The 26,211-nt window shown below is 39.4% G+C and overlaps 3 protein-coding genes across 6 annotated transcripts in view; 2 read left to right on the plus strand and 1 right to left on the minus strand.

Moving 5' to 3' along the window:
• Positions 1–14,722, plus strand: part of adcy2a (adenylate cyclase 2a) — a 76,603-nt gene extending 61,881 nt beyond the window's left edge. Inside the window, exons 25-26 of the mRNA XM_068651772.1 lie at positions 12,020–12,085; positions 14,589–14,722. Of these exons, the coding sequence (XP_068507873.1) occupies positions 12,020–12,070 (51 nt within the window). The 3' untranslated portion in view covers positions 12,071–12,085; positions 14,589–14,722. The remainder of the gene's footprint in view (positions 1–12,019; positions 12,086–14,588) is intronic.
• dnah5 (dynein, axonemal, heavy chain 5) overlaps positions 1–21,611 on the minus strand; it is a 58,441-nt gene extending 36,830 nt beyond the window's left edge. The window contains exons 1-43 of the mRNA XM_049729278.2: positions 21,390–21,611; positions 16,349–16,483; positions 16,127–16,211; positions 15,881–16,044; positions 15,370–15,588; positions 15,060–15,197; positions 14,769–14,945; positions 14,587–14,700; positions 14,369–14,476; positions 14,183–14,305; positions 13,877–14,092; positions 13,593–13,619; positions 13,350–13,457; positions 13,154–13,239; positions 12,818–13,025; positions 12,619–12,732; positions 12,345–12,551; positions 12,135–12,215; positions 11,827–11,917; positions 11,382–11,527; positions 10,847–11,024; positions 10,340–10,573; positions 9,981–10,177; positions 9,763–9,856; positions 9,489–9,631; positions 8,996–9,072; positions 8,773–8,897; positions 8,464–8,699; positions 8,148–8,366; positions 7,999–8,061; positions 7,665–7,903; positions 5,704–5,851; positions 5,537–5,629; positions 5,189–5,388; positions 4,939–5,092; positions 4,546–4,709; positions 4,296–4,452; positions 3,730–3,942; positions 3,259–3,483; positions 2,371–2,543; positions 757–827; positions 452–559; positions 142–329 (exon numbers count right to left, since the gene is read on the minus strand). Of these exons, the coding sequence (XP_049585235.1) occupies positions 142–329; positions 452–559; positions 757–827; positions 2,371–2,543; positions 3,259–3,483; positions 3,730–3,942; positions 4,296–4,452; positions 4,546–4,709; positions 4,939–5,092; positions 5,189–5,388; positions 5,537–5,629; positions 5,704–5,851; positions 7,665–7,903; positions 7,999–8,061; positions 8,148–8,366; positions 8,464–8,699; positions 8,773–8,897; positions 8,996–9,072; positions 9,489–9,631; positions 9,763–9,856; positions 9,981–10,177; positions 10,340–10,573; positions 10,847–11,024; positions 11,382–11,527; positions 11,827–11,917; positions 12,135–12,215; positions 12,345–12,551; positions 12,619–12,732; positions 12,818–13,025; positions 13,154–13,239; positions 13,350–13,457; positions 13,593–13,619; positions 13,877–14,092; positions 14,183–14,305; positions 14,369–14,476; positions 14,587–14,700; positions 14,769–14,945; positions 15,060–15,197; positions 15,370–15,588; positions 15,881–16,044; positions 16,127–16,211; positions 16,349–16,483; positions 21,390–21,479 (6,336 nt within the window). The 5' untranslated portion in view covers positions 21,480–21,611. The remainder of the gene's footprint in view (positions 1–141; positions 330–451; positions 560–756; positions 828–2,370; positions 2,544–3,258; positions 3,484–3,729; positions 3,943–4,295; positions 4,453–4,545; positions 4,710–4,938; positions 5,093–5,188; positions 5,389–5,536; positions 5,630–5,703; positions 5,852–7,664; positions 7,904–7,998; positions 8,062–8,147; positions 8,367–8,463; positions 8,700–8,772; positions 8,898–8,995; positions 9,073–9,488; positions 9,632–9,762; positions 9,857–9,980; positions 10,178–10,339; positions 10,574–10,846; positions 11,025–11,381; positions 11,528–11,826; positions 11,918–12,134; positions 12,216–12,344; positions 12,552–12,618; positions 12,733–12,817; positions 13,026–13,153; positions 13,240–13,349; positions 13,458–13,592; positions 13,620–13,876; positions 14,093–14,182; positions 14,306–14,368; positions 14,477–14,586; positions 14,701–14,768; positions 14,946–15,059; positions 15,198–15,369; positions 15,589–15,880; positions 16,045–16,126; positions 16,212–16,348; positions 16,484–21,389) is intronic.
• An 854-nt stretch (positions 21,612–22,465) lies between these two features.
• The window catches only part of triob (trio Rho guanine nucleotide exchange factor b), a 68,335-nt gene continuing 64,589 nt past the window's right edge, over positions 22,466–26,211 (plus strand). For 2 of the 4 annotated variants that reach the window (XR_011087439.1, XR_011087440.1), the window contains exon 1: positions 22,466–22,757. Coding sequence is in view for 2 of the 4 variants with exons in the window: in XM_049730581.1 (XP_049586538.1) it covers positions 22,688–22,757 (70 nt within the window). In the remaining 2 variants the exon portion in view is untranslated. The remainder of the gene's footprint in view (positions 22,758–26,211) is intronic. The other 2 variants (XM_049730581.1, XM_049730580.1) reach the window with 2 other exon arrangements.

Below are 26,211 nucleotides of genomic sequence, written 5' to 3' on the forward strand. Positions count from 1 at the left end.
AGCTCTCCCTTACTCAGGATTGACTAGATTGCTTTGTAAACTGTAGAAATGCTGATGCCTAACTGTGAGGCATTTAGGGAGCTGCTGCACATTACATTATTCCCATGTATGGAGGAATGCAGAAACCAAAATGACACTGACCATTGTTATAAAGATACCGAATTCTGGATTCATCTCCACATTTTCTCCATCAGTAAAGACAAAGTTTTTTCGTCGTTCTTTCTTGCAGGTGAGCACTATTGAAATCTGCTGGGCTGCCACCGACAGGACGGGTAGGTCAATGCGGTTGAATTCGTCAAAACAGCCCCATGAACCAGACTGAGCAAGACCTATCAATCATATGCACAGGCCTCTCACTGATTAGTTTGCTTTAAATAAAGTGATGGCACAATCCGTTATCTTCTGTAGCCAAAACATAGCACTTGATCTCGTGTTATTTGATTACGCTTACCCTTGAATATTCTTCCCAGACCTCTGAAGTCCATCTGGTCAGAACAGTTGAAGACTACCACATACTTCCCCAAACAGCGCCCCATATCCTTAATGGTCTCAGTTTTACCTAAAACAAACAATGAGTTGTTGCATCAGAATAGAGATTCATAGATTTCCACACATACCAAAAACCAGATTCAACTGTGTCTGTGTCAGTAATCCAGGTAATGGCAACTAGTTGTTAGTTAGTTTTTAGTCACTGAACTCTGTTAGTTTCATGTTTGTGAAATTAAAAGTGTATAGGTGTATTTGAGTGTCTCATACCTGTTCCTGCGGGACCTGCAGGTGCTCCACCCATACTCATACAGAGAGCCTGGGCAAGGGTGATGTAGCACCTATGCCGTATATGTGGACATAGAACAGATTCACTTACATTCACACATTAAAAAGTTTACAACTTCTCGATATTGCTTCCTGGAAGAGACAGATTGTTTTTATGTGAAGTTGCAGCGCTAATGGATTATGATGATGCCCTTGTGTGAGGTTGGAGGTTACCATCAATAAAGAGCAAAATTTTGCCTTTTTGGTGCAAGACTGTCCTTGCACTTGTATGCAAAAAAAAGTTTATGTAGTCTAGAAAAAATTTGAAGTATTTCTTGTCTGAAATCGTCATTGTTCGTCATCAAGCTGTTGTGCATTTCTATTGTTTCTGTTTTTCAAATTTGAGGGCGGGCAATGAGAAAGTACAGCATGGAAAAAATGAGTGGCAGACAACAACAGCAGTGGACATTGGCACTGGAGAAAACAAATGAAATATTTTAAGCATGGAAAGATGTCAGGAATTTTTTTGGGGCATTGGAGTGCATGAAGCGTGTTGCCGTGTGTGTTGCCGAAATATGCTGCCAGCTTACTTGCTGTCACTGCTGTTGTTTCACATTGCTTTCCCTTTGCTGTGTATGTCAAAGCATGCTTCTAGGTTGATGATTGTGTCTGTCTGTGAGCAGTTTTGTGCCCAACAAATTAGTCCCTGTCACTCACAGTGAGTGACTGTTGTGTAAAGTATTGTGTAAGTATTGTTCACATCAAGGCATGGTTAGCAGTAGACATCAAGTCCAATAGTAGCATGTGCAAGTTGTTTTAATGTATTAAGCTGGTTAACCCAAACCTGACACGCATTAAGAACTTACTTTTAAAATGATTACCAATTCATACTGTACATTTAATGTTTTTAAAATTTTCCAATATCATTAATTTATGAATTATGATTACACTAACGGAGAAAAGACTATATGGGAGTTTGCATATAAACAAACACATGAGAATTATACTGAAACCTAACCTGAAACCTAAAGCTTATTACCAGAACCAGTCAGTACTGAGGGTTGCTTTAAAACAATCAATTGCTCAAACAGCAAATCCTTTTAGTCAATCTCAATATATTCCTGAACAGGTGTTCTCAAATATTGATTCACGCCACAAACTAAATGGTTAAACAGCACGGTTGGATTGACATAGTGCAGGTTAGATGTTAAAGCGCTCTGTAGCGGCAGTAGTACGATAACTGGGCTCTGAGGTCAGCAGTATAGGTGTAAGAGGACTTACTTTCAGAGTAATAATCAGTGTTTTTTTTTTTTTTTTTTTTCAGTTACCAAAAACAGAAAGCACAGTAATTGTACTAAGTTCATCTTGTTTTTCCTTTTTTTTAATCACTTCACTGGTTTCTTTTATATCAAACAAATTGTTTTAGGTTCATTACCTGACATGTTTCGGCGGTTTCTTCCGCCTTCAGACTATATTAGACTGGTGCCCGTCCTTGGTGTAAGCCTGAGCATAACTTAATTTTTTGTTCCAGCGCAAGTCTAATAGTAAGGTTGGCTTTCTTTTTTCCCCCAGTTTGCTCTTTTGTGTACTTTATTTAACCTCATGTGTGGAATTTACCTGTCAGTCAATGGTGTAATCACAAGCCTTTCAGTGCAGCCCAAAAATTCATTCTGGTAAAGGAAGCCTACATCTGTGATGTTGATCATCATTTTGTCAGAGTCCTCATTGAAGTAGAAACGGCACTGCTTCAACCACTCAAAGTCTCCGGGGCTTTTGACATGCAGCCGGCACTTGGTAACAAAGTGAACAAAGAAGCAAGAGGACAAATAAGGACAAAGAATTAACAATCAAGGATGCCAGTTTTGGCTTCATGAAGGGATAGTGGTTGAAATTGATGTTACAAAGAGGAAGTAAGAAGAAAAAGAAAGAGACAAGACAAGGTTAGAAAAGTGTTATCTGTAAGAGAGTTAATGTAAATTAGAGATCATGAGAAAGTTGCAAGTAAAGTAGCTATTATCTGAACTTATGTTTTAAAGTGGGAACAGTAAGAAGGATGACTCTTAGAATGACAAAAGAGAGCGTGAAGGCTGAATTGAAGATTGGAGGCAGACAATATTTCTGAAAACCTGGGTCAAATTAAATAAAGAAATAAATTAAGGGAAATAAAACATAGTCCATCAAATATAAATGTATTTCTTGTTCTCCTTGGTGACAAGCAAGGCAATTATTGTGCCTGAAAGAGAGCCTTTCATAATCCCCCCCCCCCACACACACACACACACACACACACGCACACAAAAGGCTGAATATGTTTTTCTCTGTACTCTTTTCAGATATCTGAATGGTAGCCTGACAGCCCAAGCCTTGCTTGTTGATGCAAAGAGTGATTTTAAGGTTTCTTCTTAGCTATACTCTTAAGTGACAGTTAAAATGATAGAGCTCTCTTCAATTTCAAAACATTGTAGAAATTGCATTTCATGCTTAAATTCTCAGATCCATACTTACCAGGTCATCAAATATGTCCCTCTGGTGAACATGAATAGTGATGAGGGTCTCATATTTGGTCCGCTCAATGGAACTCAGATCTCTTGTGGTCATATCGATCAGTGTATTGAGCAGATCTAAAAATATTTGATTGGTTTTAGCCATGATACGACGATCATATCGGGCATTAGTGAGAGCATCCTCAGAATCCCTTGTCCATATCATCTGGATGCCCAGCAAACCAACCTGCATAAAACATCAACAGACCATAGTCGATTTTGCGTCTTTTTTTTTATTTTCTATTTATTGTGCTGTTATTGCTTTTTGCTTTTGTTGTTTTCCTGTTCTTTCCCTGTTGTGTCACCCACACCCTAATTTTTTAATCAACGTCTGTCTATCTTTCCATCTCCTCTCCAATTTAATGTAGCTAGTGTTCCCTCGCTATTTCGTGGTTTACCTTTCGCATCCTTAGTATGGCTGCCTTTGACTCACTTGAGCAGGAAAGGAGTTGAGGAAGTCGATAAGCTGGAAGGCAGATTCCTGAATGCCCAACACAGCCTGCCGGATGATCATATGTAAAGACCTCTGGGATTCTTTGAGTAGGGCATTGAGCCAAACCTCAACATTTCCCTCTGCTGTGACTGGTCGATCCAACTCCATAGTCTCCCCCTCCCGAGATGACACAGCTAGGATGCGGTCATATACCTGCCATGTGTGATACATTGAAATAAGAGAAACTTGAATATGGTAATCCTTTAAATTGGTATACGATCGACCCCTCCATACTAGTGGTACAGCACCCACAGATTTGAATATTCACAGATTATTTCAACATTGTTTAATATTTTGGAGGGGTTGGTCACATTTTGAAAGTTTATTAGTGTTTTTTTGAAGATTTTTATGGGTTTGTGAAAATTAATTCACTTCAGTGGGCCTCCATTATATGCAGACTTTCGCTATTCACCAGCAGGCCTTGTCCCTAGTGAGGGTCGACTGTACACATGCACAGTATGTACGGCAATGTCTTTTTCACTTCAAAAATATTCACAAAAATTCACCTTGTCATGAAATCTGACACATTTAATGTTGTCAAAGACATTAAGAAGGTGGGCTTGGATGGTATGGGAGTCTGAGGCCTGTCCCAGGATCTCTAGCAGTGCAGGGTCAGACACAAAGAAGAACCGAGGAAACAGCAGACGCTTCTTCTCCAAGTAGCTGTTGTAGCATGTTAAGATAACATTTAACACATATAAACACAAAGTTTAAAACACCAATAATTTTTTAGCATGGACTTTAACTGGCTCTCACCCTGTCAGAGATTTCTGGCAGATCTCGAGTTGTTCCAGAAGGTGTGGAAGCAGCTGTCCCATTGTCTCATCCCCAACACATGATTGGATCACATTGGGCATATCATGGGCCCGTGTCATGATCTTCACCCAAGATTTGTCAATGTTTGAGAAACGTTTTGCTTCCTGGTGGACGATAAATAGGTCATTTTTGTTTTCTTTTAATTTAGGCACCTCAGGCATTTGACTGAAAATCCAAACAAAATACATATTTCTCTGGGATTTGGACATCTTGATTGCTGTTTCATTTGAAAATCCCCTTGATCATTTTTATGAGTCAATGCAATGAATGACAATTGTAAATTTAATGATGTTCCATTTTTGCAGAAGTGGGAATATTGAAAAATTGGACTACCTTTGGAAGTTGTTTGGCAATGTCTCCCCCTACAAACACAGCCTCTAGGTAGATCCATAGATTCTGGACAGTCATCCAATTTTCTATAATGTCAGTGGTGTTGGACAGATTCAGTACCCATTTCTGTATCTGGGCTTTAAATGGAGTATTGTACCTGGACAGAAAGGAACATCATCCTGTTAGTGCCACACTTTGAGTTGTGGTGATAAATGCCAAAGTATGATGTACTGGCTAGTGATAAAGCACATACCTGTTGCTAATAAGAGATCCTAAGACCATGAGGCTGTCCTCCATGCTGGCGATGATTTCTGATGTGCTGTCTCCTCTTAGTAAGAGCTCCCCACGGGTTTTAAAGTTGGCAAAAGTAAAAGTCTTGTTGTCCCACTCTGCAATTACTTGCTTCAACTTCTGCTCAATGTCCCGCTCTTTCACTGCACTAATGCAGATATCCTGCGTCACAACCAGCCATAATTAAACACAGTATAGACCTCAGGACTGAAACAGAGACACACACCCAATCACTGTAACACCCCGTGATCAATTTATAGTCGTCTGAAATTAACCTAACAAAAATTCTGGAACGGACATTGAGTCTCACCTCAATCTCCTCTTTGCACTTGAGTAGGGGAGCCTCCATAATACTACGCAGCTTGAAAGTATCAGTCTCAACCTCAAATGTATGTCCTGTCACCTGCTCAAAGAACCAGACCGATGGTGAACATTAGTGAGTGTAATGTGCTTATTGCATTAGATTGTTTTACAGACCTCTGTAATTCTCTTCCAGTGCCGCATCATCATGGCCTTGTTGGACATTAACTCCAATAGGGGGCAGCACTCATTAAATTCATCAATTATTTTTTTCAGATCCAGGAAGGCTTGCCATTCCTTGAGAGCCCGAGGCAGCTTGCGACATCTGGCGTTATAAAAAGGTTACCAAGCTATCATCTAGAATGTGTGTTCGTCAAAACGGCATAATCTACCATTACCCAATATGTGTACAGCCAAGTTCCCCATTTAAGATATTTGATATCTGAAGGTAGAAGATCACATTCAAGCGTACAGCGTCAAAAAACTTTGACTAGTCAGAACTTTTTGCCAACAGACATTAAAACTAATACCGTAATTTTCGGACTATATGTCGCACCGGGGTATAAGTCGCACCAGCCATAAAATGCACAATACAGTGGAAAAAAAACATATATAAGTCGCACCGGAGTATAAGTCGCAAAATAAGAATGGGCCTGAGTAACATTCAGAGTTATTCAAATAAGTATTACATAAATAACATGTTTATCAAACCATCTGTGTCACTCCAATTCATTAAATCCATCAATCGTCCTTTATGTAAACAATGCCGTGTATGCGCCACATATGCGCCGCTGACGTCGGACTCGTAAGTTCCATTTCTAATTATTCCACAGACCCATATAACGATATATAAAGTATATTTCAAATAACTATCATATAACAACAATATTATCAAACCATCTGCGTCACTCCTAATCATTAAATCCATCGATCAAATTCCTCGTCCTTTATGTCAACAACGCCGCGTGCGCACCGCACAGATCTAGTATACAACTATATTGTAGCGTTAACAAAGTACCAGGAAACACGTGGGTTTGGTAAACGGCTCTTTATTTAACAAAACAAGAGTTCAACGAGCCAACAACTACTGAACTGTAACGATAAAAACATATACAAGTTGCTACACGAAATAAAATATATCAAATAACTATAACATAAATACGTTTTTCAAACCTTGTGTCACTCCAAATCATTAAATCCTTCAAACATGGGGCCCTTCGTCATCTTCGTCATCCCGTGATAGAATCCTTTGTCCTTATGTAAACAACCGCCGCGCTGCTGACGTCACTTGCAGATCAAATGACAGTAATCCCTTGCTACATCGCGGTTCGTTTATCGCAGTTTCACTTCATCACGGATTTTTTAATTTTGAAAATTTGTGAAAAAATTCACATATAAGTCACTCCTGAGTATAAGTCGCCCCCCCCACCCAAACTATGGAAAAAAAAAACGCGATTTATAGTCCGAAAATTACGGTACTTCAAGATTAAATAGTCGTTGTTCCCTCCGAGCACATTCCCAATGAATAAACCCTCACAAAGGGCAAACATAAGTCTTAATGGGAAATTTAAATTATTCAGCCTTAATGTGGTGCACTATTTGGTAAACATTTATATGCAAAGGTTACAAAAACAATTAATTGCTTAATTTCATTTTCATATTGAGGCAGTTTTTCTAATTTGTTTTTTCACTTCATTTCTGTGGCAAAAACACTGTACGTTGCATTTTGATTCAATAACACTTCACTGTGAGATATTAGAATCATCCCTATCTGCCCGACTGCTGTGATGGAATTTTCCACTCTGCTCTTGGCCACACCTCAACTCATTAGCCAATTATTCAGAGCAACAGCACCCAGCTGAGGTTTGTTGCCCAGCCACCTTATAAGCATGAGCCCCACATCACTTCTGTTTTGCCAGGTTGTTTTGTGATACCTCTTTGTATCAGCAGGCTAGACTTTTAATAACGGACACATTGTTACATGTCTGTGTCTCAGAGGCTATTGTATTTGCAAGCTGTATTTTAGTATACATTGCATCTCATTAGGCTGTGACGTAATGGTGATGTATGCTGACTTTACATGGATCCAAAATTTCCAGTTTGATAGTCTCATTGCTAAAGCAAATCACTTTTCTCACCTTGTTTGAAAGTCCAGCAGATCATTATTGATTTTCTCAATGTGCAGGTCAGCCCAAAGGATGTCATTGTACCCATTAACCGTTTCAATGACATTGTTGTAAAGGCCATACAACTTTTGCAATAAAGACAGCTGCTTTCTGATTTCTAAGAGCTCAGGGTGCTGGGTGACTGGAAGTCCAAACAGCTCCTCACCACCTGTGTAGGTGATGTACTTTCTGAACAAGTTATCAAATCGATTCTGAGGGAAGAAAGGAATCGGAATGGTGATTAAATAATCATCGATGTCCATTAACTATGATTTGTAATTCATATGGAAAATGTGATATGCTGTACCTGATACATGATAAGTCTATCACTGGCATCCTGAGGAGCTAACCCCACCACCATTGGACCATCCTGGCGCATGGGGGAAAAGGTGCATATCCAAATATCTGTATAGAATAATTTTTAATTGTATTTGTATGTACTTTATGTTGGTCTACCTTGTTATAGTCCATGTAAAACTGTTGACAGTCCTCCATGAAAATCTGCACGTTAGTGAAAAGTTCACTTCTGAATTTTGGCTGTAATGCAATCAATTCATTCTGCACTTCTGTACTCCGCAACAACAACTTCTCCCACATGTAGCGAAGTGTGTCCACTTTGTCTGCTTCTTCTTTAGCCACTGAGAGCTCATACTTGTGAAGCATGGCATAAGACTCCTATAATACACAACAAGAGGAGTTGTCTTTTTATGGAGAGTAAACAATATGAGTCAGTCATGTTTGTGGAATAATTTTCAGCTGGAGTATGACTTGCCTCAATCGGACCGACTTGAAAGTCAATGGCTATTTGGCTTTCTCTAATCTCCTTGAACGCTGCCATGGCAATACGAATATCATCCAGGTCTTTAATCTGCCGATTCAGTTTCTTTCCTGCTTCATCAATGAAATTGAAGATCTGGTCCATCTCGGAACGATATTTCTTGTTACAGTACAGCCCGTAGTCCACCATCCAGTTTTTAGTTTCAGCAGTGAGAGACAGCTTCAGATCCACTTGTTGAAAAGAAAACAAAACTTATCATTATATAGGTTAATTCGCATTCTGTGAAAGTTCTTGTAATGTAACCTGTAAATAGAGCCAGCGCCCCAACAGTGATGCATTCAGGCTCAGAATTGATTTCCAGGTGCAGGTCTCGATAGTAAAGAATCTGGCTCTCAAACTCTGACAGCAACGGACTACCTTGAAGAAATCTGGGGGGTAAAAAGCAACAATCCTACGATGTAATTATGAAGTACTTCACCTGGGTAAAATGATAGTCAATAGATATTGTTGTTTCCGACAGTCATACTTTTGCATGGCTTCACCGCGATCCTTTCTCCAAATGTGATGAAAACTGCTGAAACGATCTAGGGCTTGCATCACCTCCTAAACAACCAAGCATGGACATTGAAATCAATCCACATAATATAGATAATGAATTCATTTACTCGTTATCATTTTTATGGTCCCTCGTGAGGAAATTCAATTTTTTTAAAAATTGTGTTTCGCACGTACAGAATCAGACCACAAACAAGCAGGTGTGTAAGAGATGCCGGACTGATGAGGCGCAACTCAGTTTGTGCTTGTGCACTAGTCATGAACACTTGAATATAACGTTACACAGGCTATCTAAGCACTACAGAAATACAATTTGTCATTTTTTCGCCTTTATAATGATAAAACATTGATAGCATGACAAGGAATTGGGAAAACATCTAAGTGCTTAGGACCTCGATCCGATTTAATATATTTACGCCAATATCTTACAATTACCTGCATCTCAGATGTGAAAGTAAGGATACCTTTCTGTTAGAGACGATGGATGTGCCAAGGACAGAAACCAGTTTCGCAATCTCCTTGTTCTCAGACACATTCTTGTAGTAGTTTTTGGCTTGGATGGGAATGGCTTGGCTCACATACGCTGATATGTCCGAGGCGCTGCCGTCTAAAAGGTATGGAGTTAAAATCTGTCATAATATTGCTAAAATTGTTGAAGACACGGTTGTACATTCAGTACTGATTATTGTTTTTAGCCACACAAAAAGAACAATGAACAATGTGAAGGATTTACTGCACCGGCAAGGCTCCGGTACGTTGTTGTTCCATCTTCTGATTCGCTTTCAGAACTTTCTGGCTTCAATGCTGCTATTCGCTTTTCATCCATTTTTCTCTGCGAAAGAACCAAACATTCCATTTACCAAGTCTTGATTAAGATGCGGAGTGTTTGATTATTTGTTTCATCAAAATAGGCTACCCTTGCCTTGTTGCAAACTGTATTGTAAAAGATCACACACCTTTGAGATCCTTTCTTTGTTCCACTGGCCAACGCCTTTGCTAACACTGACCACGCACTCGACCGTCCTATTCAATGCTTGCTGTATGTCCTCCAGAGTTGGAATGATGGCAATATTTGGGATGGAAAGCGTTGCATTGACTCTGAAGATTGCCTGCTGGCCGTTGCTCCTCCCACGTCTGGGTGAATCATTCTCACCTAAAGGACAAGTGATGTGGTTTCTTGCTTAGGAAATTGTACGCATCAAAAAGTGACATTTTTGAGGTCATTACAAGGCTGAAGAAAAAAATAAAGCTCATCAGAAACTAATCAATGTAGATTGTTAGAATACAATAAATAAAATAAAAAGCAAAAACCCACCCATGAAATGTGCAAGTGGGGAGGTCTGGATATGCTTGCGTAATGTCTCCAAGGTGTTCCGTATGAGTTTGAGCAAAGCATCTACATTGCGGTGGTTGAAATATGACAGCAGCTCCTGCGCCTCCAACTCCATCACTTGCATCAGGTCTCTCTTCCTCCTCCTCCTTACCAAGGGGGAAGACGGACCAACACTGGCAGGGGGTAGTAAGATGTGTCTGGAGGAGAGACGGGCTTCTGACGGCCCTCAACATTTGTTGTACAGGGTCAGCAGTTGAAGAAAATGATGTTACAGGTTTCTTAATATATGTATAAGGACAAAAGGCTAATAATAAAGTTGTCCCAGTGAAGTGATCACTCATTTGCAGTCATGGACAATACTGGACAATACTAGTAAAAGCTTTACAAGGACTTGCTAACAAAGCCAAAACTTTTAGGTACCTCAAAAATGTTGCACTGAATGCGATAAAATTTTGAATTCTGATTTTTCCCTGAACGGAGTGGTCATACCTTCCCTGTCGAGACTGTCTTCTGTTTTCCTCTGAGGGCAGATTTCTTCTTCTAACTTTTCACCCTCCTCTCTTTGATTGTGGTCAAACTCCAGCAGCATGTTGATCAGTTCATTAGCTGCTTCCTCCACCTGAAGGCTCTTGGCGTGTAGACTCTGGGCTTGCTTAATACACAAGTCCTATACACACAAGCAGTCAATGCACAAGGAGGCCTAGAGAATTCCAGCCCAACAATAATTCCATAAGGATATGATGGATTCAGCGGGATGGGTTCATTACCTCATTATTTCGTTCAGCTCTTGGTTCTTTTAATATAATCCACAGCAAAAAGAACGGTTTCAGAAGTATAAACTCAATGTATCATTAATGTTTTAAATTATAAGAAATTTTCCGTTTTTAATGTTTTAATAATGGTACAGTTTGGTATTTCTGAAGAAGTTTCAGCACATGCTGATGATACGGTAAATGTATTGGCTATTTCATTATACAGCCAACTCGCTTCCGTTTATTTTATTTAACACAACGTATGCATTTACCTTGGTGGTCTTAACAAAGTCTTCACAGGTAACAGGTTCATCTTCTGGGAGAATGCACAATGTGCATGTGCTCATCTCCTGCAACACTGCATCTATCCTGAACTCTGCCAGGTCATTCACTCTGTTCATCAACAGCTCCAGATTCTCTGGAGGAGAAAAGGCAGCAAGAAGCAGTCAGAAACGAGTGTAAAAATGATGATCAGCGGTGAATGACACGGTGGAAATAATGTACAGTGACAAGAGGAGGAGCAGCAGCAACCAGACACATACAAAGATAATCAAAGGAATATGGTAGATAGTGAAGAGTGAGGCTGTATATTAATTATGAATGACAGTATGAAAAAGAACAGTGTAGAATTTTAACCTAATTTCATCAGATGGAGCCCATGCTGGGTTGTAAAGTAACTTGTGAGAAACTGATCTTACTGGATTTATCTGAACTTACCCAAGGATTTGTAAACGGTACTGAGGTACTTGTCTGTGTTCATTGATGTCCAGTTGAGGGATGTCAACCCTGGCTGTATTGCCTCATCTACCTGTCAAGTTCATGAAAAAATATTTTACACACTGTAGTTGTGTCATATACTGTATTGCATGCCACCAGACAATCCCAATTATCTTTGTCTTATGCTGTACAGGCACACGTTAGTTCCCAAGGACCGCATATGGAGGCCGGCAGCCTGTTCTAAATGTATCTACTTCTGGTGAGGACACGCTGTAAACACACACACACATAAACATGCAAATCCTTACCTTAGTTACATGTGGCATGGCCAGTTGTTCAAAAGCACTCTGAATTTTTCCACGAACTCTAGCATTCTCACTCAGCATGAACTAAAATAGCAAAGGTAAGCATCATATGTGAATTGACTCACAGACATTGCCATACTAATGTTTTGTAAGCTTGGCACACATTTTCATCTTGCAAGATACTTTTCAATGTGATTGAGATCTAATAGCAACCTGTAAATTGTTAAAGTTCATTTTGAGGGTATCCTGTTTTTGTTGCAACAGGGCAGCAAAGAGTGGGACCTCAAAATTGTTTCTCCTCATGCAGTTTGCCTCTCTGATTTGCTTCATAATCTCAGGGTCAAAGTTCACAAACAGTTCTCCTGTCTCTTTTGACCGGACCAGCAAAGATGCCTGTAGGCCAGGCCTGGCATCCTCAACCTGGATAAAATGGATATGATTGTAATGTGGAAATTTTTCCCTCTCCCGTATTTCCTCTATACTTTACCGTCTTCATCCAGCTTTGATGGTGAAGTATTTCATATTCAAGCAGAACTGCTGCTATCCTGTTGTAATTCCGGATGATCTTCTTAGCCTCAGGTGTGGAAAGAACGCCCGTGTGCTATCCAGATATCAAAGAAGGACAGATACATTTGAAACATGTTAATATGTCAAGACAGTGATGATTATGATGACGATAAATAAACCTGTTGAAAAAGATCCATGGGACCCTGAATTCTGCTGTACAGCTGGCGAGCCCACATGATCCGGCCAGAGACTGGGGGCAAGTTTCGGCCAATTGGGGGGTCTTGTTTTTGCTTCATGAAGAGATTGGACACCATTTCAATGTCGCGGCCATAACTCTTGAGAATATGCTGGTACTTCTCATCAATGCCGAGGTTGGGGATACCCAGTCTATTAAAGTCACAGAAAATTGATTCACGAGGTCAAATTCATGTCCGGAGTGGTTCAGTATCTTTATTTGTTTACTTACTCATAAAGTGTGTAATAGCAAAAGGGAACAGACATAAACAGTGGACTACCTTTGAAATTTTTTAAGCATGTCTAGAGCTTGTTCTGTATTTTGAATTTTGTTGAACGTGCAATCCATGAAATTCATCAGTTGCGCCTAAATAAACCAGGGGGAAAAAAATATATAAAAATGTTGCAGTTTCAGGTTATAACTCTCATTAGTCGAACTACTCAAAATAACTGACTGGATGATCAAATCCAACGTACATGAAGTTCAGTCGTACTTTTGCAGAATTCCTCATAGTCCACATCAAAGTCAGTTCTTCTTTGGTCAAGGAAGCTATAATGTTTTGTCTTCATGTTCAGCATTATTATCTGCCAAAACAACATTGAAATTGAAAAAATAATCAGGCCCATAAAAATCAATGTTATTGTTCCGCTACAATCAAATTGTGACTAGTCTAATATTGAATTTGAATCATTTTGAAAAAGATACAAATAATACATTACCTCCCATTTTGCCTGCATTTCTGTAGTCTTGATCATTCATGACAGCAAAGACATAAACAAAAAATTAAGGTTATTATGGAGAAAAGCGTAAATCCAAGACCAGCACATAAACACAACATAACCATGCTGGATTTGTTAGCGCTGTACTTAAGGAACCTGGACTTGTATTTAGTACTGTATTTGTTTTGACTTTGCAACCCCATCTGCATGCTTGTTACATAATTAAATAACTTGTACAGAGTTGACAGTTTGCCTGGCACTGACATAGCAATCTTAGATCTTACTTGAAACCTGGTTGCCACCGTCTCAAGTCCCTCTATTTTTGCATCCTGAAGGGCCGAATATGTAGAAATAGTGGCCAACATTTCCAGGATCTTATTGAGTCGTCGCTGGAATGTGTCAAATTTTCCAAAAATGTACATCTCACTGAAGTCAAACTGTCTCTCTGTGGGAGTCTGTTCGAGCTTTGCTTTGGTCTTATGGAAACAACGCTGGTACTCCTGAAAACACACAAACACGGAAGTTATCAGCATCAAACACTTTGCTCAAAGAAACTTTTCTTTGAGCGGAAACAAGATTGAGCTCGCTACCTCATTTAAGTGGATGGCTGCTCTGATTTTCTCCTCTACAATCCGTTGTGGCTGGTCCCAAATTGAATTTTCACCATTGTTAGTGATGTACCCTTTGCAGGCTGTTATCATCTGGTTTGTTACCTATTTAAAAACAAACAAACAAATGAACAAAAGTAGATGCTATATAAAATGGGCATATGTTACCTTGACAAAAAGTGATGTAATCTTTTCAGATGTATTGTAGTAGTGAGAGATTCTGTGAATCATTCTGATAGCGTTGATAAGACCTGGTATAGCATCCACCATTGAAACCTGTTTTCAAGCAGAAATACAAAATGGTATAATTTTGCCAATGCCTGCAAAACTGAGTAAGACCGTAAATGAATTTGTCATTGTTGAAGTGAATCAACTATTTTCCATACAGGGTCACTATTGTAAAGAGGATCGCAAAACTTCTCCAAGCTGTAGAGATACTTGACGTTATCTTTGGCTTCGTTGGCTGACTCGGTGATCCTGGCGTCCAGTTCCCGCCACAACTAGGCAGAGATGATCATTAATCTTACAAAGGTATGATTGTGTCATTGTATGATTTTTTTTTCCTTACCTTGATGATTTTAGATTTTGCCATCAAGAGCACACCCAATACCGCCTTCACATCAGGGCTCTTGAGCTGATCCAGAAGGTAGTTGAAGCGTGACATTCGCTTCTTCCAGTGGTCTAGCTCGGCCCGTGGGCCAAGGTCTTCGGCTTCTTTTCTCAGCTGGTCGCTCTCAGCTAAAACCTAAAGCGCATAATTTTTGCTGCAATTTAGCAAATGCAAAATTTACAATCCAAGTCTTGTACATTTAATAATTTCTGGGGTGAATAACATCAAGGTAGTTTATAGCATTCTTACCTGTTCGATCTGCTTAATCCAGCCTTTCATGCACCCTTCTATCTTTTCTATAGTCTCAGTGTTGTTGGCTGCCGCCATGTAGTCTGACGGGCCTTTTAGGATCCGCACGTCAAATGTATCGCACTCTTTCAAAGTAACCTGGACAAAGAATGAAAAAATTAAATAAATGGTGACAAAATCATTATGTATGTATGTATAGCAATTAAAAATTAATTTAGGTAGTGATCATTTAGGTATTCTGTTGGTGACAACAGACTGAATTTAATGTTACATTGTTATTAAATTGGGCTTTATTAAGCATGTCGCTGACCTTTTCTTGTAGACTCTCCTGTGCCCCCGCCAACACGGACACAAAGTTTTCCAGTGACGATATGAAGTCCTGTTTAACTGCTTGGGCCTGTGGACTGGCCAGCTCTCCCCAGCCATGGTTCATCTTTGTCAGTGTTGGTATAAAAACCTCAGAGAGTAGCTGATCCACACTTTTTAACAGACCGCCCTCTGAGGTGTCCAACATATTGAAATTGACATCCTGGGGAAAAAAAATAAATGCACATTCTGTGGTTGTACTCTCCTTGTACCACATCATATTGAGAGGTGTTATGTATATATGTACACTTGTGACTCAAACAAACTTCGAACAAATGCCATTTGTTCCAAACTTCCAGAAGAACCTATCAAATTATATGGAGCCTTTTATCACAGAAATAGATGACAGATGAAAATGCTTCCCATGGAAAAAATAAATAATTTAAGACCACAGACAGTATGTATCATTCAAGGAAGGAATCATTATTTTATGTAGCTGCTGCTAATTTTCTCACTCTATGTATGTTTTCAGAAGTGATCGACTTGGAGGCGTTGGCTCTGGTGAAGAAGACACACACTCCGGTCAGGGCCACATCCTTTCCATCAGTCACAAACACTTTATGCTTTTTGTTTTGACTAGGTGGCTGAGGCAGTTGCAGTGATGATGAGGATGATGTCCCTGCAATTTTCAAATTGACTTATTATAAAAGAACCTTAGTTATAAAGACTGAAATTCAATTATCATTAATTATAAGACGTACCTCCATCCATTGAACCACTCTCTTGATAGTAAAACATGAGGTGCAGAAGCCCCTCAGCCACAAAAAACTGCTCCATGCGATCAAGCTAAAAGGAAAAAAAAATATATATATATTGACTACAATACACGCCTATCCTAAAATGAGTTTCAGATTATTTAGACCATACTGAACTGATTAGAAAATTCATATAATACAAGCAGTGACATTTGTTCCAAATCACACCTGATCTCCCTCCAATATAGCGTCTTCGACATCAGCTTTCTCCAGTCCCAGGCATGAAGCCACGATACTGAGCACATAGTCATGTCTTCCATCAAGCTGGGCACGCTTGGCTTCACGCTCCTCCTTTAGCTTTTGCTGAATAACAGATGCAGACAAAATATGAATATCACGATGAAGATAATGCATGCTAGAGACATAGGAATTTTGACATTTCTTATTCTAGCTCAAGGCTTCACAATGTTAGGGTCAGTCGCTACCCAAAATGGTTAATAACTATTTACACATTTTGTGTCCTATTTTTTTGTTGTTGTGTACAGGGCTGCTATATGGATATTCCTTTTTTATAAAATATTTTAATCACACAGCTAGACTACTGATAACACAAGGTATCCACCATACCAGACAACGGATATCAACAGGCAGAATTTTCGGTCTGCATAACCTCCCTCATCCCACCCCAACACCCCCATCAATGATCATTTCTCAAGGTGCATCGTCCGCATGTGCTTGCCCCAGGCATAGTGCTTCACACCCCACTGACCCCACCTCTTCAATAAGACAGGACACTGACTAGCCGGGTCCAAAATAGATCTTGTTTATACACCAATACATTTATTTAATTAGTCTCTTCCAACTGGTTTTCACCTAAACCTTCCTCCAGCTTCTTTGTTCTTTTTCTCAGAAATAACTCTCTAAGTACACTTAATGATGTCCACAGATGGGAATAAGAGACCTGAGTGATAATTAAAACAGTAGTTGAGCCACTGCGGGTCTTCAATTTTTAAAACCTGGAATTTGTTCTCCAACAAGCCCAGAAACAAACCCATTCATGATGAAAACATGAACAAAAGATAAATGAATCAACAGTAAAGGGTTACAGCATTCGTGTATTTTTTAGTAGGATGGGGATCATTTTGATCCTGAACATCAAGATAATTTCAATCCCTGCAGTTTGGTGAATTCAAGGTGGAATCCAGGAATAAAATGGGTTTTAAATTAAATTCCTGCTGGTCAAATGATTATGATACCTATTGATTTGCAGATTTTTTGCAACTAATTTTAAAACATTACTACTGTACTATTCTTGTCTCTCTAAAACTGTAAAATCCCAACAATAAAAAATATTAAAGATATTTCATTTTTCAGTAGCCTGCCAAACAACCAGTAAATGATTAAGAGAAATCCACAGGGAACAGAACATATCGCCAAATACATTATTACATACTGGAAACATTATTTTGCAGCTAGTTTTGCCTAGCCCTAAAATGAAATTATTTTCTTACCTGAATAACCTTGAAAACACTGTGTTTCCAGAGCTGTTTCCCAAACATGACACATCACCTCTCTACCTCACCTGCTTCTCAGTAACCTTTGTATCGTAATACTGCCTTCTTACGTAACTTACAAGATGAAAGAGGAACTGCAATTTTCACATCCACACAACTTGGCGCTTAAGATGTTGTGGACACTATAGATGCAATGTTCTAACTCTAATCATATAAAATTAGATGTATGGGCGTAAAAAAAATCTCAATTGTTTAATTTCACACTTGATGGAAGGTTAGGCACTCCAAAGACCCAACAATTTGTATACAAGCAATAAAAAGCCAATTTCCCACGCTATGTACCTAATTACATTCTTGTGTGTTTGTAGCATGTAACATAGCATTGTGCTTGTAATACAAAAAAAAATACAATAATGCAAAAATATGATACATGAGTCACCTACATTTCCTTACATCAAGCAAAAGACTCCATGTGGAGTACCGTACAGTATATCACTCTCCTTTATGACCAGCTTCATTCTACCAAATGATTGCATTTGACCTAAGAAGCCAAGCGGTCTGAAACTTCAGAGCACTTGGGTCACCTTACCTCATTTTGATATTCTGAATGCAGCATCATTGTTGCCCTTTCACACTGACATTTCTTTTCAAGTCAGTTCACCCTTTTAATTGGCATCGTTTTTCATGACATCAGAGAATTAGATCAGCCAACAAAGACAAGACGGAACAAGCAGCTATGGGAGCAATCAGCTATCTTATTTGCAATGTGAGAATGGTTATGAGCCTGAAATTATGTTGCTCCGAAAACGAAGACCGCTAACGGGATAATGCGGTGTAGGATGACCGGGTGTCGACCAGGTAATGATCATGGCCCTACTCTCACCTTACCCATCTAACACATCAGAACAGGAAGGACAGGGGGAGGGATGCGGAGCTGTGAGGGTGGAAATGAAGGCTAATCAAGCTCCCCACCGTAAGAGACCTTCATTATTGTATGCACTAACACTGGATGGTAACAAAGTGATACTATTATTAATAGGGCTCAAACAAGTGGCAGTAAAATAGGCCATCATTTCCTCAAATTTGACAGATTATTCTGGATGGTGCCTGAAAATGGATTGTCTGCTGCCGTACATGCTGGGAAAAAAAAGTAATTTCAGAAATCTATGGGCAGTGATGGTGCGTGCTCCCTGTTCACCACTTTGCCAATGTGGAGTTAAAACAGAGTGGCATGCGTGGGGAATATATCTTATATTTTCCCCTCTGGCAAAGAGCCAAATATATGTTTGAATTGCCCTGGGCAACCATCCAGAAAAGCTTTGGAGACAAAGTACAAATGTCTATCAGCAAATAATGCAAAAAATATCTTTGGACATTCTTTTTGCAATTCAAAGGCTCTTGGTCTACCCATGTTGGTTGTTGTTATTATTATTATTATTATTATTATTATTTTCTTACAAATTAGTGACCCATTTGAAGAGATGAAAATGGCTTGCTCTCTTTGCCATTGCAATGTTAATGGATTATCAAATGCAACAATTGTGTGTGCTTTCCCATCATAATACGGCATAGGATTGTAATGACAACTTCTACAACATCTATTAAATCAGTGAGAATGTACCGTGACCCTACATCAGGTTATGCCAATTCTTCACGACTCTACTGGAGGGAAATTGTTTTTAGTCATTTAAATGGAAATTAAATTGTGTAAAAAGTGCCTTAAAAAAATCCACATACACGCATGCACGCACATACATGCACACATATTCATACAATAACACTCACACATACGCACACACACACACGCACATACACTTCCCACTAATTAATATTTTGCTTTCATTGCAACATCCAGCTGATGTGTGGCACAACTCTTCACGCAGATTCGACTGATGGTGTTCCATTTTTTAAAAAAAACATTGCCAAACTTTGCATTTAAACGCAGTTATTTCATCAATTATTCAATGCACCATGACTGATTTTCTATATTGAACCATCAGCTTGTGAGTCGCCGTGAAACAGGAGACTGACTGTGAATTATACATGTTGCGGTGAGATCTAAGGGAAAGCGAGGAAGATAGAAATACACAGAGGGAGCAAGAGAGGCTTCTAAGGTTCTCACACTGATACAGTGAGATATTAAATGGGTGTATGTGGGGAGGGTTCACAATATGGTACAGTATACCTACTGGCCACAATATTAAGTACACTTGCACTATGTACTGTGCTGCTTTTCAAAAACGGGTTTAAAACTTGCCTTTATACAGACAATTAACATTAGCATATGTTTTTTACTGTGGGTTTCAATACTGTAGTTACAATACATTATCATATTGAGAAGAGGTTTGAACATTTTGCTTGTCTGATTTATTTAAACACACCAGGAATACTTCAGAACTCATTGTAAGAGTGCCATTTTATTTACTGATATTTAATCTGTCCTATTAGGTTTTTTTTCCCTTTAAAAAGGAGAAGGGATGTATAAATATTTGCTATTCCTACACCGTTCACCTGATCTAGATGTAAAAGACAGCTTGGATAGGCTCCAGCACACCCGCGGCCCTAGGGAGAATAAGCTGTTCGGATAATGGATGGATACCCTCAAATTAAAGCTGAGTCTGCAGGTAAAGCGCATCTAGTATGTTTCATTTTAAATCCATTCAGCTGATGTTTAGAACCAAAAAAAGTGACAATATTGATGGACCTGATTGTATGTCTTATTGTCGCTGACGTTAAATAACTCGCAAAGGAAACTATTTCAACATGACAGAACTAAGACATAATCAGTGCAACTGATGAGCACTGTAATGTATAAATATGACACCTTAGGCAGATATTTTAAGATAAGGTCAGTGGTCTGATATTGGATGAGAGGACTTATTCCCTATTCTCAGTCATCCCAACATGAATGACAGCATTAAGAACTTTGAAAAATTTGAAAGCATGCAGTTTTCCTAAATGTAAGATGAGTTGATTGAGTCAAATCAATCCTAGGTCGGTCATATTGTGTCGGTTCTTGTTTGAAAACGTCAATATCCATTCCTCCTATTGGCTTATATGGCAACAACTGTAATGGAAACATGCTGCCATCTATTGGACTGACGATCACAGTGCATCCAGGAACGTTTTGTAATCACTGCTCGGAGGCCAAAGAGAAGCGGTGCAGTGATTCTCAAAACAATTACCAAAGGTCTCATAGGAAAACGGAGCAGACGTCTCGACTCCTTCCAACTTGACTTAAACTCATTTTTACATTAGAGGACGGTGATTTGGGTGGGATAGAAGATGAGTGGTAAGCATTTTCAGCTCACTTCTGAGGGTTGGTGGTTTGAATCTTCCCGTCCAGCAAGGGCTTCCTCCCAAATTGCAAAAACATGTTCATTAGGTTAATGATCTCTAAATCAGGGATGGACAGCAGATTGGTCCACTTTTTTGTCACCAATACCAGGGGAGCTTCCTAACCAGATGTATGACGAAGTCATTTTAAATATTGACTAATCTGCATGCTTGAGTTTATTGAACTAATGTACAACACAGTATGTAATTATATTTCATACTCAAAAGCGCGTTTAAATGAACATGTGTAATCTCTGCAGTGCATAACCAAGATCCGTGCACATTTGTAATCTCTGCAATGCATAACCAAGATCAGTGCACATAGCCTTGATTTTCTTCACGTCTCAACTATGAAATAAAGACTGCAATGGGGATAATTTTAATTCCGAGGCTTTTGCGTAAAGTTTTACAGCTCTTACCTGCAGTTCCTTGAGGGACTCCACGGGCCCAGTTGGCTGGCTGCTTCTGTTCCTGTAGCTGACTTTCACGAGACGAGACGTGGACGACATGCCTCATGTATTCCTCCTTTTACTTGTTTCCAATTGAAATCGTCAACAAACGTGTTGATTTGACGAACGTTTCTCCAAAATCACGCAAGAAATTATGCTGCGCTGCAACTCCGTTTAATGGTCATCGTCTTGTTGATATGGTTACCAAGGTAACGCAGGCCGTGGGGGAGGTGGCGTTTTCCACTATAAATTGGGGATCGAGCGTGCTTAATGCAAAATAGATATATGTCCATACTGATTCAAATAAATGAATAACGATCAAATCTGAATGAGATATGCAGTACAATACAATACAATACAATACAATACAATACAATACAATACAATACAATACAATACAATACAATACAATACCCTTTATTCATATAATGCTTTCATGTCACAATAATAATAATAATAATAATAATAATAATAATAATAATAATAATAATAATAATAATAATAATAATTAATCAGTGTTTTAAATGGTGAAACCTCGTGATAATAAAGTGCATTTCCAAAAAGTTATCAAAGAGCGCCTCTAGATGGTAGCAGCGCATTGGAACGCATCTCTGATGTCCAAGGAAGAGTTATAAGGAGGGGTAGTACACGATTAGAGCAGAGATAAGCACGGACGCTTTATTTTCTGATTGCATAGATATTTGACCACATGAAGGAATAAAGTGCCATGCTCGTGACTCAAAGACCTGACACGCCTACGTTGGGCACGAGCAGAACTGTCAATGAGCTCATCGTGTGGGCTTCATCTGGTGTGAAAAGCTACAAGAATGACACTCCCTCGCGGCCCGCATCAGCACCGCAGTGACGTGGGAGGGGGGGGGGGGGGGGGGGATAAATTCAAAGTGGTGCACAATGCACCAACCCCACCTTCTCCAGAAACGGAATCCCAGGATATCCCACCCCCAATCGTTTCCAATCCTCCTACCCTGTTTTTTTTTTTTAAGCCTCAACCTTCTCTCACTACAATATCACCCCTCCCTTTCTCTTTCTCCGTTCAACTCGGGAGCGCCGCCGCTCGGTCGTGAGGATTTCTCCCTTCTCTGTCAAAATGGAGGAGGAGGTCTTTGGCTTAATGAGGGGAGCGCCGATTCCACGATCGGATCTGCTGCGATGAAAGGTTCCAGCTTGCTCGTGTGACAAGAGCCCACACCGAATCGCTCCGGTTTGTGGATTTTTGAGGAGCGGTTTGTGCACGAGAGAGCGCAGCCATGAGCGCAGCAGAGGGGCTGGATGAGGCTGCAAAGGACGCTCCAGACGTAGCGGCGTTTTTCAAATCTGGTAAGTCAGGAAGGGGCGAGTCTGCTTCCATGCAGTGGGGGAGTAATTGCACGACTGTCGGTGTGCTCACCGGTAGTCTGTGTCGGTGGCCTCACGATGACTAGTTAAAGAGGCTGCGCGTGTACCCATTGGCTGCATTTGATTCAACCGGCTTGTCATGCTGTGGATCACCAGCATTAATGACAGGCTACATTAAATGTGCGTGATCAAGAGCTGCGTGGCCCACTTGAAGGTCTCAGGCGTGGATGACTGCACCTATATCCGAGCTGGACACTCTATAATCAATATTTGACGAAGACCGGGCCTGAATGATTATTCCACGCTATAGGACAGTCATGTAGGAAAAAAGCAATGCATCGGACGGGGCCTTTCTGACATAATGGCATCATCGTCACAACAAATAAGAATGGTCAAGCTCAATGTAACAATGCATCCAAAACGTAAACACGTTTTATGTGGCCTGACATCATCATCCACGGTAGTGTTGTTGTGATTCAAGATTCAAGAGTTTTTTATTCGCCATGTTTGAGCGTGCCAAACAAGGAATTTGACTTCGGTAAATCACAGCCTCTGTTCAACATTTAGGTAGGTGATGGTGCTTGGGAAAGGAGAGCTACGACAGATTTGTACTTATGCGTGCATGGTGTCGTTTCATGACATCCTATTAAATATGTGCATCATTCTTAAGAATTGCTGTCCCACAATATTAGGTACACCTGCGCACCCAAGAGGAAATACCAAAAGGCCTCTGACACCAAGACACCTTTTACAGCATTATTGTCTTTATAATAATACTTTGCTGTTAAGTGCAGCAGTGCAGTATTATGCATCACATTACAAGATTTTCCACATCAAGGCAACCAAAATATAAACACTTCTTACAATGATGCAGTCCCATTCTTCACTGTTATAAACTAGTAAACTCCATACCCGATAATAAACTGCAAACATAATAATGCATTGCATTTCACAAAGCACCATTGTTGTTCAACAAAATAACTGGTTCCCAATTTTGTGGTTCACACTAGGAAGCTGTTTCAATAACAGTGAATATATGTAGAAAAATCTTAGTTGGAGTGAGAGACACTACAGTGATCCCTTGCTACTTCGCGTTTCGTTTATCGCGGCTTCACTACATCGCGGATTTTTTTCCCAAATTAAAAAAAAACATTTAAAAGTCAAAATAAAACTTCTAAATTGCGGAAAAACGTGTCTAACATTTAGAACAATGTAGTATTGCCCCAAATGTCCGTTTACATTACTTTAGATCGTGTTAGCGCGATCGCGAATGAGCATCTTTCCGCTCACCCGTTAGCCTGCCCAGTACTTCTTGTTGGTGACCGTACTTCGCGGATTTCACTTATCGCGGGTGGTTTTTGGAACCAATTATCCACGATAAACGACGGATTACTGTCTTGTGGCCCATGTCAAGCTCTCAAATATTGTAATGCAGTAAATGCATTCCAAAATTATGCAAACCAAATAAAAATGAGCTGTGTGTGTAATGGGCTGTGTATGTACAGTATCTGGTGTGGTGACATATAATACCTCATAGAACATATACTACCTTATAGGCCTGTATTTCAGTGGATTCTAGAGGTGTTCCTAATGAAGTGGCATGTGAGCAGATATGCTTGCACTGTGCAGATCATGTTTTATTTACATCATGCAATACTTGCATGTGAATTTATACTTCAATATTGCATAGAGAGATCATTTCGATATCAAGCATGTCTTACTTTCCCTCTCAACCTTTAAACTCTATGTGACCCTGGTATTAAAAGGAGATGAAATGCAGTTGCAGTTTTTATAAAAAGTACATTTTCTGGTTTTGCTGTCCCCCTAAGAGCACCATTTATTCACCCCACAAGAAACAGCTCCCCCCCCCCCCCCCCCCCTTACTCAGCTGTTTCTCTTTCTGACACCTGGTGCCATTGAGTCTGTTGTTCACCATCTTGCACAAACAGACATTCATACAGATCTACCAAATTACATGTGATCCATTTTAATGCAGGACAATCCATTTTGATCAGATATTCAGATATGTGCATTACAATCGTATTCTTGCGTGCCTTTCAACGTATTATTTGCAGAGATACAACGACTCGATACATTTGATAGAAATCAATAAATGAACGTGTTGGGCACATTTTCATGATCAATTTGCGTCACGTGATTATTATGGTAGTTATCCACTACGTCGCTCGATTAATACTTCAATTGCTGTCCCCTTTTCTATGCAATGCAGAGCAGTGGATGCCTCGGCATGCTCACTTGACGAATTTGTGTTTCTAAACAAATAAATATGCAGAATTTAGATGATGTAAGCACTGCTGGGGTTCTGCTTAAGATTGGATCCTGATTAACCAATCACAATCAAGATACTTTCAAGCTCATGATGGATGTTTCTCATTATGAAGAACGCAGCGTACGGTCTCTTAAATATCCCAAGTACGGTCTTCCTAAGAACATACGCCAGAATGCTCTTCCTAAGAACGTGAGTCTCTTTGTAAATTGGAACGGCTATGTACTTGTTTTTGTTGTTTTTTGCAGATGTTGTATCACATCTGTTTTATGTGTCGGTTTATGGCCTACTGTAATTTGAGATCAACTCTTATTTTTGTTTTTGTGTTGTAATCATGAATGAAAAAATGGGAAAAAAGTTTTGGATTTCAAATCTAATTTAGTGATTCATCAAAAAAGTAATCAACACATTAATCGATTAATAATTTCCAATAGCTAGGCTGTTCTGCATCAGACAATGAAGGTGGCTCACAGTTAAGTTGGGTTATTTGAATGTTGAAATGGCAGCAAAGGAGGCTCATACACTATTCATGATGGAGAAATAAATGAGTTTGGCCCTTGGAAACACCATTATGAAGAGAATATATTGAAAAACATTTGTTTTTGCTCTAAAAAGGAATAAAATTGAATTCAAAGGGAAGAATAGCAATTAACTAATGAAAACAACTGTTTGGTTATTCCTACTCATTTTGTTTCATTCATTCATATGTTCATTCAAATCCCTTAATATGCTCTTAATTTCACTATAGCTCTATTGTGTAACCTAACACTCTTCATTCATCCATGCAAACATAATATTGATCTTTTCAGTCAGTATTCTAAATCTATCAATTTACAAAGTGCTCTCTACCTCTACTAACAGTTGTGGCCAAGCACTGTTTTGCTTTCTGGGGGGGAGATAAATGATCAATGTCATTGTTTTTGTTTTATGTATGCCTCTATACCGAATGTTGATTCAACAATGATGCCATTACAGATTTTTTGTTTTTGTTTTTTTATTGTCAATCCAACTTCTTTTCATTTTTCCACCATGCAACCTACTGATAGCCAGCCTGTTGCATGCAGAAATCTTGGCACACTACTGCTCATCCTAATTGAGCCCAATCAGTATGATCCCAAGGCCCTAATTTGTTAAAGTGTGTTTTATTTT

Source organism: Syngnathus scovelli, chromosome 9 (assembly GCF_024217435.2).
Source record: "Syngnathus scovelli strain Florida chromosome 9, RoL_Ssco_1.2, whole genome shotgun sequence".
In the NCBI taxonomy this organism is placed as follows: Eukaryota; Metazoa; Chordata; class Actinopteri; order Syngnathiformes; family Syngnathidae; genus Syngnathus; species Syngnathus scovelli.